Source organism: Saccostrea echinata, unplaced genomic scaffold (genome assembly GCF_033153115.1).
Source record: "Saccostrea echinata isolate AGI-Se365-2 ecotype Australia unplaced genomic scaffold, CSIRO_AGI_Sech_v1 ptg000030l, whole genome shotgun sequence".
Classification (NCBI taxonomy): Eukaryota; Metazoa; Mollusca; class Bivalvia; order Ostreida; family Ostreidae; genus Saccostrea; species Saccostrea echinata.
Genome location: NW_026889779.1, coordinates 21,028,834 through 21,045,412, shown reverse-complemented (window position 1 = coordinate 21,045,412; position 16,579 = coordinate 21,028,834). Strand labels below are relative to the sequence as shown.

Genomic DNA, 16,579 nt, shown 5'->3' with positions numbered 1-16,579 from the left:
AGATGTTATTATGGCTATTAATCATAGGACTGACATACCGGAATGTTTTTCTGTTGATATCTATTCAATATTAATCTCACTTGGATGTCGTTTCATACACATTGGCTATATTATTTTGTCATAATTAATCGGATACTATCTAATATACTTAGAAAAACATTATTTTCATCTTGGTATTTGTATAGTTGACACCTTTGAAAAATGGACCTGAAGCAATGAGTGAAATAATGCGGGAATAAAAAGAAGGGGGAAATGTTTCTTTATGCGAATTCTTTCACAAATCAACAATGCATCCAACTGAACTTGCACAAGACAGACTAAGTATTGTTATATATCATTTCACATCCACGCCATTAAGAAACAAAATACATATCTGAATACTTCATGAAGGAAACATTCTTTAAGTTTAATTATCCATGTGCATCTACATAACAGCTTTTTGAACTGCGTGTTTTTGTTTTCTTTTTAAGAGTTGGTTCATTAAAGAAAGAGGTGAAGATAACGAACAGTGATCGATCTCAAGTTTAAAGTAAAAATTTGTGAACAGGGCATAAAACAGGGACCCCTGGAAACTGTAGAGATGGGATCAGCTGCCTAGGAGGAGTAAGCATCCCCTGTCGACCGGTCACACCCGTTGTAAACACTGTTTGTTGATCAGGTAGACGAAATAGTCCGTAGTAAAATTTAGTATACAACCAATGACCTACCAAATGGTATGAAACCTGTCAAAGTATGACGTTGAGGGAAAACTCTGCTATTACTTGATTAATACATGTGTACACAGGCTCTGAGAGGGTGTGTAGAGTTCAATGTATTGGTAATCACTAAATAATTACCCCCCAAAAGCTATTTGCTTTATAGTAAGTAAGAGCGAAATACAAAAAATCTTAAGGATTTGAGTTTTTTGAAAATGTATTATTCCCTCATGAAATACTAAGATAACGAACAGTATTTAATCTCGAAAGTCCAATGCAACGATACAAATTTGGAGCAGAACAAAAACTGACCTCAAAATTTAGAGGTGGGATCAGGTGCCATGAAGGAGTGAGCATCCCCTGCGGACCAGTCGGTCAAACCCGCCTTGTGCTCCTTGTCAGGATCGGAAAAAGAAACGAAAAAATCCGTAGAGAGTTCAGTTAATAAATAATGGCCTAACAATTAGTATGAAAAACGTCAGCCAGCATTTGACTCAATGATAGGTTGTATGTGCCGACAAGGTCATTGTATCGACCATAAAACTTGCGAAATGATGACTTTAAACGAGATTGTTGATTTCCTTGTTTCATCTACTTGTTTGTCAATAGCTTGCCTCGTTTTAGAAATTGTTCATACGTAAAGAATTCTCTTGCGTATCGAATCAACTGAGATATATGAATCCCATATGCAGGTGATAAGGGTATATAGCTACATAAATAAGGGAAGTTGGCAATAGAAAAGTTGAAATTACGTTTATCATGAAGTTTTGTTTTTAGGTTACCATTATCGTCTTTTTCTAGTAAAATATCTAAAAATAAAACAGATGTGTCAGACTCTGTGGTTTCTTTTATTTCAAGATCACTTCATCGAATCGAAGTAACTATGTTAATTGATGATACGTCGTCGATATATCGAAATGTCGAATTGAAGGCCATAGGCCACAACACAGAACAAACCTTATATGGCGTCTTTCGGGTGTTGTCATGAAGACCAAAAGATCATATTTATGTAACAATTAAACGTTTTATGTCTAATAGTAATGCTTGGTTCATTGAACATTTGCTACTTTTAACCGAATGAACAAAAGACCAATAGGAATATTTGTCTATTGTAGACAAGACAGAAAAAAGAGAAAAATAATATATTAATAAATATCAATTCATCATTTAATTACATTGTCTTCTTTCGAATGCTAGCTAATATCTAGTATGATCATTAACCGCTTTTCTATGAAAAAGATTTGTAATTTTAGTATCGGAGTTGTCAGACTTGATCACGAACATGTTCTTAAACCTGTTCTCTCTTGATCGTGTTGTATATATGTTGTAAATGAATATTACAACATATGTACCTATGCCATCTAAAAAAAAATTTAAAAATTAAGATTAGGATTCAGAATTTTTTTAAACTTGAGATTTTTTAACTGTGTTAAAAAATAACATTCTTTCAGTGCAATGTGCATGAGAAATAGATATAAAAATATATTTGAAATTTAAATATATTTTTAAGCTTTAAAGAACCAAATAACTTTTGACTTGCTCCTCCATATTATATTCGACGAGTTTTATCCAGCATATTTCTATTTATGTATAATACAGTATATGAAATAATATATGAATAAAGGCAAAAATGTTCATTCATTTATATTTGTTTTATCCCAGTTGTCTAGGTCTCTGATCGCCAGGACATATTCATTTCCCCTTGAATGCATCAGACTAAAGGGTTTTTTATCGTGTTCTTTCTATTGCCTTAAAATAGGCTTGACACTGCTTAATTGTCCCCACACAAATATACATACATATCTTGGTCCTCTTCAAAACAGTTTTTATGCATCGTGCACCCTTCCTACTAAGTTATAGTAGTTAAATCAACTCATAGCATTTTTTTTTTTCAAAATATTTTGCAAAATATTGTATTAATATTGTCTTTAAATAGAAATCCAACAATGTTTTATGTAAAAAATCAATTTTACTTATTTCCTAAATCTGAGAACCTACTGCAGTATGTAACTGGGGAGTATCCTATTTTCTAGTTTCAATGGTTGGAGTACTTTTCAAAGTTCATACCATATACATTGGGCTACAAAGAAAATCTTGTTTCATTTGCTCCAGGATATATGAAAGATATGGCAGAGTTGTTGGTCGTCACCGACAAAAGGTATATTTGATTTATTGAACTTTGATATCAATATTAGTTGTATACATAACAAATTATGCAGTAAATTTAGTGCATAGTAGGAACATTTGATTTACAGAATTATAGCCAATTATGTAGTTTGGAGAGTAGTATTAGAATTCCTGCCCGACTTACCAGAAGTGTACCAAAAGGTTCGCAGAGAATATCGAGCTAAATCACAAGTAAGTTCTATTGATATCTTTATCATAAGATCCGGAGCCTTTAACTAGCAGAAAACTATGGTAGACAAACATTAAGTTTTTTTACTAGATTTTTATAGATATATATTTACAGTTATGTCTCAGTTAGTTTCACGCTTAATCTAGGAAAAAGATTTTCTTTTAGATTTTTAAGTACAATACTTAAACTATATTTTGTACATTTTGAATTTACTATATTTAACACATAGAAAATACATGACCAACCTTAAATACAACATATAGTATCAATTACGGTTATTATGTGGAATGGTAAATAAGAAAATAGTGAATTACGATATTAATTGACCTCACAATTATAAGTTAAAAAACCTTTAATGTTAACCAATGAATTTAACTTAAAGTATTATAATAGGGTGATCATCACAAATGAATGTTTTCAAAACTATTTAATTATAATAAAAATATTATTGAATACTATATGAATGGTTTTTATATTAGAGCAAAACTTTGTATATAACAATTGTGTAAGGTTTGTATTCCTAGAGCAAAATTGTTAATAAGAATCTTTCAAAATTCCAGGGAATAACACGAGACAAGCCACGATGGCAGAAATGTGTTGAATTGACAAATGATGATATGGGAATGGCAGTGGGCGCCATGTTTATACGAGAGAATTTCAAAAAAGAAAGTAAAGAAGCGGTAAGTAGGCTGTTAATCATACATTTAAAAAAGAAAGTTAAATGTTAGCTAGTGGGCTGTACATTATGAATTTGAAAAAAAAAGAACACTAAAGCCTTAGCCGTGCATCATTTTTGAAGATTTTACTGAAGAAATTTTTGCTTTGTATTCTAGATTTTCAAAGTGTCGGTATCTTGCAATTTTTTATGTGGTACCGGTACTAAAAAGTCTTCTATAAAATAGAGACTTAATTTGGAAAGCATGTTCTTAAAATGTATTTCTTCATAGAAACTGACATGATTAATGGCTTCCTAGTCTCTTGGTTGTGAGCTACTTTTCAAAGCATAAAAATCAGAAACCATTGTGATTTTATAGGCACTGAATATGATTCACAATTTAAGAGAAGCCTTCAACGAGCTTTTGAATGAAAATGACTGGATGGATGAATCTACTCGTAAAGTGGCGAGAGTAAAGGTACATATATCAAGCTTTTTTTTTTATCAATATTTGTTTAATGATGAGATATAAGGTACATACCTTTATACAGCTTTATTAACAAAATAGCAAGTCTCCTAGTAACTTTCTATTCCAGTTGTAAGATTCTATCATGTAGGTTACTTCTGAATATTTTAGAAATCCATACACGCTTAGTACATATTAAAAAAGCTATTTTTCACCAAAAGAATTTCTACATATTTTTAACAAAGATTATCTTATAGGCATATGCAATGAATGAAAGAATTGGCTATCCTGATTTCATTAAAAATGAATCAAAACTGAACAATAAGTATGGAAATGTAAGTATTTCTGTCATCAAATAGGATTTTCTTTCTATATCTGATATGAAGAACTTCTATTGATAAAATATGATGGAAGAGGACAGTAGATTGTTTCACAGTCATACACCAGCATCAGTTTACTTCATTAATTTAGAATTTATCGATTCAGAATTTGTACATGGTAGTCATATATAGACTGTCATATTGGAAATTTCTATACTTTACTGCCTTCTGGTAAATTCAATATTTTAATGACAATAATCCAAATTATTATTTCTTACTACCACTGCAAGACATATGCAATATAAATTCAAAATGAACTTTCATTCACTATCAATATTCCTTCATTGACAGCTGAATATAGGCCCGGAGTACTTTTCAAATCTGATGAATATTAAGAGATTTGAAGTGGCATCTGTAATGAAGAAACTTCGAAAACCTGTGGATAAAGATCAGTAAGTCCAAACACTGTAGAAAAATTGTCAAGCGATACCTTTAATTCTTTAAATGAGAGAAAATTTACTAAGAAAATGATTTTGTAAAGCATGCGATTAATTTTTGAATAACATTGTTATTGAATTTTATTTCTTTTATATGTAAACAAACATATGATTTGCATTTAACAATATGTGCAATGTTTCTATTTAAGATGGGAGCAAGATCCTGCAGTAGTGAACGCATTTTACAATCCTAACACAAATGACATTGGTAAATATCATTTTAATTGTAAACCAATGTGTGATATCAGACAACAGGCCATTAATTATTAACAAACCGATAAAGCTTAACAAGTCAGATAGAGAGAAATATTACTAACACCTAGTTTCATCTGAATAGCTTCTAGTCTCTTGGTATATTAGATCATTGACTTCAATCCTTGTTGTCTGAATTGTTGACAACATGGTTTCTAGATAACGTTGTATATAATGTTTTGATACTTCAACTATTTGAAAATAAGATTTTTTTTCACAGTTTTTCCTGCTGGTATATTACAGCCTCCATTCTACAGCGATCGTTATCCGAAGTAAGTACACGCCTTAATAATCAAAACCTAGAAATTTTGTGGTGCATACAAAGCTCTAAATTTGACTTTCCTATACACATGTTTGGGCAGGGAGCCGTACATAAAGTTTTATTTTCTAAGACAATTTTTTAAAATATTTTTCTTAAAAACATTTCTTGGAGTATTAAATTATTAATCTCTCTAAATAACATGCATGGTGTTGTAAGTATATGGAAAAAGATGACTGATTTCATTTACAAAATACTTATTTTTCAGATATTTCTAAAACATATTCCTATAAATGTTTCGAATATATATATTTTATTCATTCCTGTGAAAATAAATATGCATGGGGATATCTCATAAGCATCTTTAAGCAGAGTTTAATTTGTGACAATGTCTTGAATTTAAACTTTTTTCATCACCTTGTACTTGTAGAAGAAAAAAAATGGTCAATGATAGAATGTGCTTCTTTGAAATTTTATACAGAATACATGCAGTGGTTGAAAGTTTTTTCAAAAATTGGATTAATTTTCTTCAGGCTAAGATACATAGAAAGTGCTAAGACCCTTAATTACCTCTGTAAAATTTCTGTTTCTCTGATTAGATCTTTAAACTATGGTGGGATTGGTGTAGTTATTGGACACGAAATCACACATGGATTCGATGATAAAGGTAATAATTATTCATTTAAATAATATAGCTGATATTTGAAAATGATAAATAACAATTAGCAAGTAAAGGACATCCTGAATTTAGATACTTTATACGAAGACTTCGACCACCTGCAGTTCTAGTTAAAAACAATTGCGTATTCTTAAAGAAATAATTGAATTTTATTAACACTCTGAAAGGTGGAAGAATAGATGGGTAGCTATAGCATTTAATGCAGAGTGATTTTTATTGCCAGGTCGACAGTACGATATGACAGGAAATTTGAAGCAATGGTGGAAGAATGAGACAATTGAAGCCTTTAGGTCTAGAGCCCAGTGTATGATTGACCAGTACTCTAGCTACAAACTGGAACAGATAGGTCTCAATGTAGGTCAACTAAACTGTCCAACAAGTTATAAGTTTTAAATCTCGTTGACAACTTTTCGCTTTTGGAACATAGTTAAGGGATAAATTTTTTGAGGCGGAAAAAAAATAATTCTGTCTGACGCCTGAAAAAATAATTTTCTTCGATCTATGAATAACATTTAACATTTCAGTGAATGTTGCTCATAATTACTGTATTTGCATGCAGTCTAATAAGTACTGTAGAATTATTAATATTCGTGAGTGCTATTTTTGTAGATTGCTAAATATTAACAGGTTTATTTATGAATCTAATTAAAAAGATATGGAGTATATAGGTAATGTTTTGTAAAAGTTCCATATTCGTTCCCTCGAAATCCATGAAAATTGAGACTCAACAAGATAAAAACGAGTCGCTATAGTAATTCAATTTCTGTGCTCACAACTGAATGAGTTTGGCATCGTGCATCTACTTTCTAACATAATTACATACGAGGTATTGGCAATTATCTCTAAATATCAAAAGTTTGGTGCTCGCTGTTTGTAGGTTTGCTCAATGTGTAAACGTTAGAAATATATTTTTAGATCTTGTTTAAAAATATGTTTATTAGATTGATGGGAAAAATACACAGGGAGAAAACATTGCCGATAACGGAGGTCTCAAACAGGCTTATCGGGTAGGTAATACAGACATTTATGCAGCAGATAATTTTAAGCCACTTTTTGAAAAGAAAATAACAATAAAATGTATTAAATCTTTTATTACTTAGGCGTACAAAAAGTGGTTAGAAAAGTATGGACCTGAGAAAGATCTACCTGGAATTGGTCTCTCTCATCAGCAGTTGTTTTTCCTCAACTACGCACAGGTAAAAATTGCGTCAGATATCAATAATTATTGTTCAAAGAAATCTTGTAATAACTTATTAACAAAGATAGAAAGAGGGAATGATGAGGGGAAAAGATTAACTTGAAATTTTGTGAACCCAGTCGCCTCTTTTTTCTGAATTATTCAATTTTTTTTTCTATAGGTCGTAGCTAATTGTTGTTCCAAATACACGTAGATCCTTTATATTTCAGTGTGTCTCTCTATGATCTTTTTTTTCATTATCCAGAAACAATAGACCAAACTTGATTTTAATAATCAGAAAAGCTCTGTGATACGCAGGTCACTACCATATTGAATCATGCTGCATTACACATACATTTATAATTATGATATTATATTTTGTGTCGTCGTATATCACAATTCAGTACATTACACAATTCAATACATTACTTAATTTGAAATGTAACTTGTATTTGATATTGATTGTTCATAACCGTTAAATAGCCGTCAACTGAAAAAAAGTTGACCATGCATATCTAAACTTTGGCGCATGAAACAAAGCATCTAAATGTGCATTTTGCTACTAGTGGAAAGTTGATTAATAATTGGTGCCTTATAATTGTCTATTTTACTGTGAAACGAAGACAAATATTACATTTGATTCGTTTAAGAATATTCAAACGGTTATTTCAACAAAATAAATGAAATATGAATGCACTTACCTATTAAGTTACTGTATATATGCTGGTGTAATTGGGACTTGTACTGTTATACAAAATTTTATATTCCGTGCGCAGAAATGTTATGGTTTGTCAAAGTACTCGTATGTATAGTACTAATATATGAAATTTTTGAACATTTAGCAGTTTTGATTTTTTTATGTAAATGGCACTGATCAAAACGAAATACTATATGTACCGTTAAGTAATCAGGTTATTGGAAAGTTCTAATGAGGTCCGTCAACTGTGCACTCTAAAAGCAATTTTCATATTGGAAATGGGTAGATTTTATGGTTAGTAATCTAGGACTATACTCTATATTTAAGATCTGGTGTGGAAGTATGCGTGATGAAGAAGCACTAGAAAAAATAAGGACTTCCGTTCACAGTCCGGGATCAATAAGGTAGGATGGTAACGCCGTGAAAGGGTTATACCTTGTTACATCTTTTTCATTGAAAGATAGATAACTCGTTTGCTTTTCTTGAGTTGTACCTACATTTTTCTGAAATATGCCTCTTTCTAGAGATAATGTAGCTAATCCTTTTCCGAAATCTATAGACATGATTTGGAATATAGCTTACTTTCAGCATGAAGCATATTTTTAAGTGTTTAAAGAGACGGAGTATTATAATGTTAGGGTCTTTACAATAAAAAAAAATTGAATTGGGTGATTGGATGAGATCCTTTTTATTATCAACAGGAAAACAGATTTCATGCGATTTTCAGGCACCCATACATATTTTGTGTTTTTTTAATTAAGGACCTGTTTCTTTTAAGGGATAATTTTTTTGAATTGTTGCTTTATATGTGAAACTACATAAAACTATATTTTGGACTAAAAAAAGGACAATTTAGTGCTTGAGGTAAGATTTTATCCGATTTTTGCTTGCGAGATTCATATGGAACAATAGATATGTTCTACAAATGAGTGCAATTTTGAGGAATATTCATACGTTAAAATAGTATGTTGTTTCTCAGCACTTGAAAAATTAACCACTTTAATTTAGGATTCACAGACTCTTGATTTATTTGCACTATACAACAAAGTATTTTAATTTTCAAAATGTTAGCAACATGTAAAAAAAAAATTTACTTCGTGAACTGATTTCGAACAAGTACACATACATTGGTATGCATTGTACGAGTTTTAATAACGTCGACTTAATCTTATCTCAAGCATATTTTTGGGAGCTTTCGGTTCTTGAACCCGACAGGTAAAGAGTTTTGTTTACTACAGCGTATACTCTCATGCCAGTTCAAATAACAAACCATATGAACTTCAGTACTTCATATTTTTTCCCTAAATGAATTATTTTGCTGTTGTTGAACAAGAAAAAATAACACACTTCTCTTTCATGTCCATTAAGCACATCATTATTAATTTTTAGGGTCCTAGGGCCTCTATCCAATTCCTACGATTTTTCGGAAGCGTACAAGTGTCCTCTTGGTAGTCGTATGAACCCAATAAAGAAATGTCACATCTGGTGATCTGAATATAGTTATTGTATCTCAATCCATCCTATTTCCCATACACATGGGAAGCGCTTTTATTTTATGCCAAGCAGGTTTTGAATAAAGAGATACAACTAGCATAGACACACGAGCTCTGAATAGCATGGGAACAAAGGCAAAGAGATTTTCTTTGTGCATTTGGAGGCATTGCTGAAACAAATATCCAAATTCATGGTGATTCATCGGCAATTTTGATTTGCAGTGATGAAGATATACAAATGCAATATGTTTTGGAGTTTTTGTATTATATCTTGTTGAGTGCGTCAAAACGACGTTATTTGTATTAAACTTGTACAAATATCATGAATATTTATGAATTATTATTGTCTAATTTAATTTTTACACAGTTGAATTGTTTGTTTTACTAAAATGTTGATAGAATGATGAAATGATATAATATATTACTGTACAGAAGCTGACATGACAGCCCAAACTCACATTTGCTACAGTTGACGTCATGGATACATTTATATTGTTACATTTTAAAAGATTTATTTTTAAAAAGTTTGTATATTGCAGAGATTTAATCGATGTTGTGCAAATTGCTTTATTAAAAAATTATGTATTAAAGGCTTTCATATCATGCATTTGGACATTTAGAAATATGAAACATACCTCCATATTGTTTGGAATTTGAAATATTTTTACTTTCTTTTACATTTTATTATACTCTAGTAATAAAAAGACAGTCTTTATATTTTTTTTTCTTGTTTTTTATATCAAGAATTTTCTAATTAAAACAACTATTATTCCGAGTTTCCTTCAATGTTCATGTGATGAGCTTTACTACATAATATTTTTTTTTAGAGAAGAGTCATGCAAGAACAAATATTTCGTCGTTTGTACAGTTATTTACGGTTTTTCGTTTATAATTTTGTCGTTAAAATGTTATACTTTGCGATTTTATGTAATTTTTTTTTATCTATTGTTATATGTATATTTTCTAATTATTGAGTACAAATATATGTGTTCATTTTTGTTCAATTTACCTTTTTTTTCCTTGCTGAATAAGTATGCGTCAGTTAAATGTAGTACTTTTGCTTACATGTACACAATTTGTAAATAAAATGTCAAAGTAAAAGTTTTTCGTTTTTCTTTATTTTAAACGTTCCCGATGAGTTATTTCAAGTCAATTATATGTCATGAGGTACGAAATACTTTACGTGATCTTCACGTTTTGCAATTTTTTTATACCCACAAGCTCGGACATATCAATCCTTTCTGCAAAATCTTTAGTTTAAAATATATTTATTCATTACAAATGAAATGGATTGAACAGCAGGCATAATGCCTATAATCGTTCTCTCCATAGGTCAAGGTACATATAACAATTATTGGTACATTTAACATTGAAAACAGTATGTAAAATAGATCATTAATTGGTACATATATAAGGTGAATCCAGAGAAAGAGAGAATAAAATAAAGAGAAACAAAACATAATAAAGTACATTTAACATTGAAAAGCAGTATATGAAATAAACCATTAATTGGTGCATGTATAAAGTGAATCCACAGAGAGTGAGAGAGAGAGAGAGTAAATAGAGAGAGAGAAAGACAAAAAAACATATTAATAAAGTTGACTCAGAGTGGAAAAACTTCCTTAACATACCTAAAATGAGATATATTCTTCCTAGCATATCATGATAAACTAAGATTTCAGTGAAAACCTCTTTGAGTTTCTTATAAAGGTATGTACATGATAAAAAAATGAAAAGTTGTCTTCTAAACATAAGAATGCAGCACCATATAGTATATTATCTATATTAATTGGTATGCCATTCTCATTCATATATTTAGTCAGCATCTGTCTTTGAAGAACATATTGTGGGCAATACATGAAAAAATGTAATGAATCTTCAGTTTGGTATCCACAATTTGTACATTTTGGTGAATCATTAAGGTGGTCTTTAAAAAGATCAGCATTAAGGTTACTACATTTATTTCTCAACTGGCAATGTAGTATATTTTCAATTCTATTCCCATAATTATACAACTTGACTTTATTTTTCTGGATGGGATTGGTGTAGGTTAATCTTTTTTTGAAATTTTGCAATGTAGGGGAAGTTCTACAATCATCAGGTAAATTATTCCATAAGGATATTGTGGATGGTACAAAACTATTATAGCAAGACACTGTTCGAGTGATTGGGATACGATATGAGTTTGGGTTGCGTAAATTATAATTATGCTGAATTGGCATACATCCTTCGAGCATATTATACATGTAATCAGGGGTAAGGTTATTAAGGATTTTATACATCAGTGTGAGCTTGTGCTTTTCCCTTCTTGAACTTAAGGTTTCCCATCCCAACTCATAATATAGGTTAGTTTTGGATGTATTGCGCCTTATACCTGTAATTATTCTTGCGGCGTCCACCTGAACACTTTCCAGTAATTTGGATTGTTCTTCAGTGCAATTATCCCATACCACATCCCCATATTCTACAACTGGTCGAACAAATGATAGATATATATATCCAGCATTAACGCTTTCCATTCCAGAGGAGTATCCTCTGCAAAATCTTTGTTATTTGGCATGAACTTTTGAAGCGTAATAGATAATTTCAAGATTGGCATGCACATTGACCGTCTGTTTGTCTGTAATTAATAAATGTGTTAAAAAAAAACTTCCCGATCGTTATCTCAACAACATATACTTCAGAAAGTTTGTGTTAACCAGGATGATCCAGAATTAACAAACCTACTCGGGATGACAGAGGGGAAAGCAAGTAAGTGTTTACATATTTACGCATAATATAATATACTTCATTTTTCGTTGAACACAATTTTTGGGTGTTTTCATACATGAGTCGGACTACGAAATTTTGTCATGGAGCTAAACTTTTTGCCGCATTACTGACAGATAATGTATCAAATCCTTTCAAAAAGTTCGTAAATAAATGCAAGAAACTTAATGATGAAGGCAAAATTAAACAATCAAATGTCTCAGACTTCAGCCCAGTTTAGCACTCGTAATGAGCAGGCGCTGTGATAAAGGACAGGTATGTTGTTTCTATTATATGCTGTGATAGTCTTCCCCCAGATTCTAGCCTAGGTATAGTGGAGACGTCATCTGACATCTGTAAAACTCTGCGCTTACGTAGAGGGGTGGGAGAAACAATTGTTTTGTAAATTAGCATAATGGTAACAGTTCTGCTTAACTTTTGAAAAACCTGCTCTACTTGTACATTCCCATTCAGAGTATATCCATACGCAAAACTATATTCTACTATATATTCTCTCAATGATTGATTTGCTGTTGCATCCGCATACAGTTACGCTATAGCTTTGCTACAATGCAGATGAAAATGCAAAATATTTTCAGGAAAAAACATCCCAGACTGGAATTTAAGTATCCTTGTGTAGCTACGTTCTGCTAAAACTGAATTGCTGAATTTTATCATTTCAATTTTGCACTGCATGAAAGTTTTTTTGCAAGTTGAAGAGCCATTAAAAATCCAACTTTGAAAAGACGATGTTTGGAAAAAATACATTGAACAAATACGAAAATTAGTTCACTGTGTTAAACAAACAAGTATTGTTTTCTACTGCTCATTATTTGATTTAATTAAACAATACCGATAATTAATACTTGGATAATTAATATTCTGCCAGCAATTGTCAGTTCAGTTCTTTATTCCGTGGGACGTATATGTACATCCCATAAGCATTACAGTACAATATTATATGTATATAAATCAATTACATACATAGCACAATAACATGTTATACACTTACAAACTTGTGATACTTACATACTAGCTTTCTTTGCTTATAACGTTAACTTGAAATAAACCTTTAACAAGCATTTGTTATCTTTCTTCTTAAAACTAGCAGAAAATCCCTTTATATGATTTACTTCAGACTTATTATCACTATATTTTTAAAATAAATTAATGTTTTTTCCAAATGTATTGAAACATGTCATTCTTTGTCAATAGAGATCCGGCCCTGAAAGAAATGACATTTGGAAAACAAATACATTGGACAAATTAAAAAAAAAATAGTACACTGTCCGTTGTATCCAAGAACTATTGTTGTAGCCGCATTTGTGTTGAGTAATTTTATTTTTTTAATTATTTTTTTTATTTATTTATCTATTTTGTTATAATTTATTTATCTAGAAAATGCATCCTTTTTTTCTCTTTTTTTTCACAATAAAGAGCAGACACACCTGAGATTTTTTTTTTTTAAATCATTTGATAACCTTTTTACTGTGACAAAAAGCATAGCTAGGGCCATCTTTAAAAAATTGTTTGGTTGCCCTCTCCCGACCGACTGGCTAAAAATGGCCCGACTCAAAACTTTTAACCTCCAGGAAGCAATTATTTTTTTTATGCATTCCGGAAATTATATTTTGAAAATTCAGCATTGATGTTGAAACGACCCAAATTTTTCGGAAGAGGGCAAGCAAACATTATTTTAAAGTTGGCCTAGACATACTTTCTATTCATATAACAATAGTCACTATTCGGCACATTCATTACAATGCAACGAATATCATTTTGCTTAATACACAGCTATCTCACTGAGCAAAAGCATTATTGCATTGCTGACAGATAATGATCGAATCATTTTAAAAAGTTTGACAATAAATACAAGAAACTTAGAGATGAAGACAAAACGCATTGAATAAGCAGACGAAAAAGTAGTCTGAAATGTGAACAGACTTGAGCCAATTTCGCACTCGTAATGAGCAGGCCCTGTCGAGGTAAGTGGTTTCTATATATAATATTCCAAAGATTTTTCCACTAAGCTAGGTATGCTGGAGACGTCATCTGACTTCAATGCTGAACTAGCTGTGTTTGTGAAACCTTATGCCCCCGTATGCGTATGGCAGCTCATGGCGAAGGCTGAATTTTCTCAAATGCAGTCAAACTCCAAGGTCAAGAAGTCAAAAATGTTGGTACCTCAATAAAGGTCTTGTCACAAGGAACATACCTGTGAAATATGAAAGCCCTAGCACTAACTGTTCAAAAGGTTTAAGTTTTTTTTTTCAAAAGTAGGTCAAACTCAAACGTCAAAGTAAAAGGGTCAAAATTGTTGGTACCCAAGGGATGGACTTGTCACAAGGATTACACGAATGAAGTATGAAAGCCCTAGCACCACTCATTCAGAAGTTATGGCCGAGGTTAAAGTTTGGTGAAATTTTGCAAAAGTAGGTCAATTTCCAAAGTCGAGAGGTCAAATATGTTGGTACCCAAAGAAAGGACTTGTCACAAGGAGTACACATGTGATATGTGAAAGCCATAGCTCCAATTAATAAAAAATTATGGGCAAGGTTCAAGTTTTTGCGGACAAACAGATAAACAGACAGACAGACGGACGGACAGAGCAAAAACTATATGCCCACGAATCTTGATTACGGGGGCATAATTAAAAAAATCAAAATGAATGCATCTGCACTATTACAGTATATAAATTGTTTTCGCAAGACCGTCCTACTATCTATTGTCTCATTAATGTGGGGGAATACGATTTTCACAAACAATTACAATTTTGTCAAAAATATCGCAATAGGTATTTGTGAATTCTGTATGATTTTTTTTTACCAATATATACACTAAATATGTATAATTGTCCAAAATATCGCAATAGGTATTTGTGAATTCCGTATGATTTTTTACCAATATATACACAAAAATATATATAATTTTTCGTTATAAATACATCATCAAACAAAAAACAAAAACTTCTTTTTGAATATGGTTATGGCATGTCAAACGTTGCAAAATTCGATCTTTTCCATTTGCATTGTATAATTTTCCATTTGTATTGTATAATTGTTATTTGTATTGTATAATTTTCTATTTGTATTGTATAATTTTCCATTTGTATTGTATAATTGTTATTTGTATTGTATAATTTTCTATTTGTATTATATAATTTTCCATTTGTATTGTATAATTTTTATTTGTATTCCATTATTTTTCATTTGTATTGTATAATTTTCCATTTGCATTGTATAATTTCTTATTCATATTGTAAAACTTCTTATTTATATGCGATAATTTTTCATTTGTATTGTTTCCGAGAATTGTTTATTTATTTCGTTACGAAGAATTTCATTGGTCAAGTCTAAGGCTGAATCGTGTCGAAAACGAGCGAGATGTTCCGGGTGCTCAAAGCTAACTGGGCTCATATGTATTTGCGTGCTTTAGAGTACGGTCATTTGATTCTGAAAAGGGAGCACTGGCAGATGGCAAATAATTAATCTGTCCTTAGAAATGATGACTGAGAAAATAAATAATTTTACCTTGAGTGGTGGTACCTACCCCCATCCCCATCCCGCAAGAAACTGAGTTTTCGGGTTTGGGCAGATTTTCTTCTTTTCCCTTTTCTTCTTGTCTCTGGTCATATTGGAAATAAATATTCTCTCCTGTGAGAGAATGAAAAAAATAATCAGATTCAACACCCCACCCCCACCCCCGAGAATCAAATGGTCGTCCCTTAGCATGCACGCAAATAGAGGAGCCTAGTTTGTGTTTGTAGAGAGTGCGCGAACGGAGTTGTGGGAGGGTACCAGACTAAGTTTGTGTTGGGCCCCTGAAACATCTCGCTCTACAGACTAAAAATTCACCAATGAAATCATTCGTAACGAAATAAATAAACAAACCTCGGATACAATACAAATGAAAAATTATCGAATATAAATAAAAAAATTATACAATATAAATAAGAAATTATACAATACAAATGGAAAATATAGAATCCAAATAAATGTTATACAATCCAAATGAAAAATTATAGAATCCAAATGGAAAATTATAGAATATAAATAAAAATTATACAATACAAATGAAAATTATACAATGCAAATGGAAAATTATATAATATAAATAGAAAATTACACAATATAAATGGAAAAGATCGAATATTGCAACGTTTGACATGACATATATGGTCTGATAATAGATATCATATGGTCATTAACCCGATCAATTATTGAAAAACCTTCTTGTTCTAAATAATATATAAATGAAATGTACATTGATTCAATCACACATTAAA

At 31.1% G+C, this 16,579-nt stretch overlaps 1 protein-coding gene across 1 annotated transcript in view; it reads left to right on the top strand.

Annotated features, from left to right (window-relative positions):
• LOC133197517 (neprilysin-1-like) overlaps positions 1 to 10,276 on the top strand; it is a 33,036-nt gene extending 22,760 nt beyond the window's left edge. Inside the window, exons 8-21 of the mRNA XM_061333594.1 lie at positions 2,729 to 2,853; positions 2,951 to 3,053; positions 3,612 to 3,731; positions 4,086 to 4,184; positions 4,430 to 4,507; positions 4,844 to 4,944; positions 5,139 to 5,197; positions 5,462 to 5,513; positions 6,100 to 6,167; positions 6,403 to 6,533; positions 7,121 to 7,186; positions 7,280 to 7,375; positions 8,381 to 8,457; positions 9,443 to 10,276. Of these exons, the coding sequence (XP_061189578.1) occupies positions 2,729 to 2,853; positions 2,951 to 3,053; positions 3,612 to 3,731; positions 4,086 to 4,184; positions 4,430 to 4,507; positions 4,844 to 4,944; positions 5,139 to 5,197; positions 5,462 to 5,513; positions 6,100 to 6,167; positions 6,403 to 6,533; positions 7,121 to 7,186; positions 7,280 to 7,375; positions 8,381 to 8,457; positions 9,443 to 9,542 (1,275 nt within the window). The 3' untranslated portion in view covers positions 9,543 to 10,276. The remainder of the gene's footprint in view (positions 1 to 2,728; positions 2,854 to 2,950; positions 3,054 to 3,611; positions 3,732 to 4,085; positions 4,185 to 4,429; positions 4,508 to 4,843; positions 4,945 to 5,138; positions 5,198 to 5,461; positions 5,514 to 6,099; positions 6,168 to 6,402; positions 6,534 to 7,120; positions 7,187 to 7,279; positions 7,376 to 8,380; positions 8,458 to 9,442) is intronic.
• Positions 10,277 to 16,579: the final 6,303 nt, after the last annotated feature.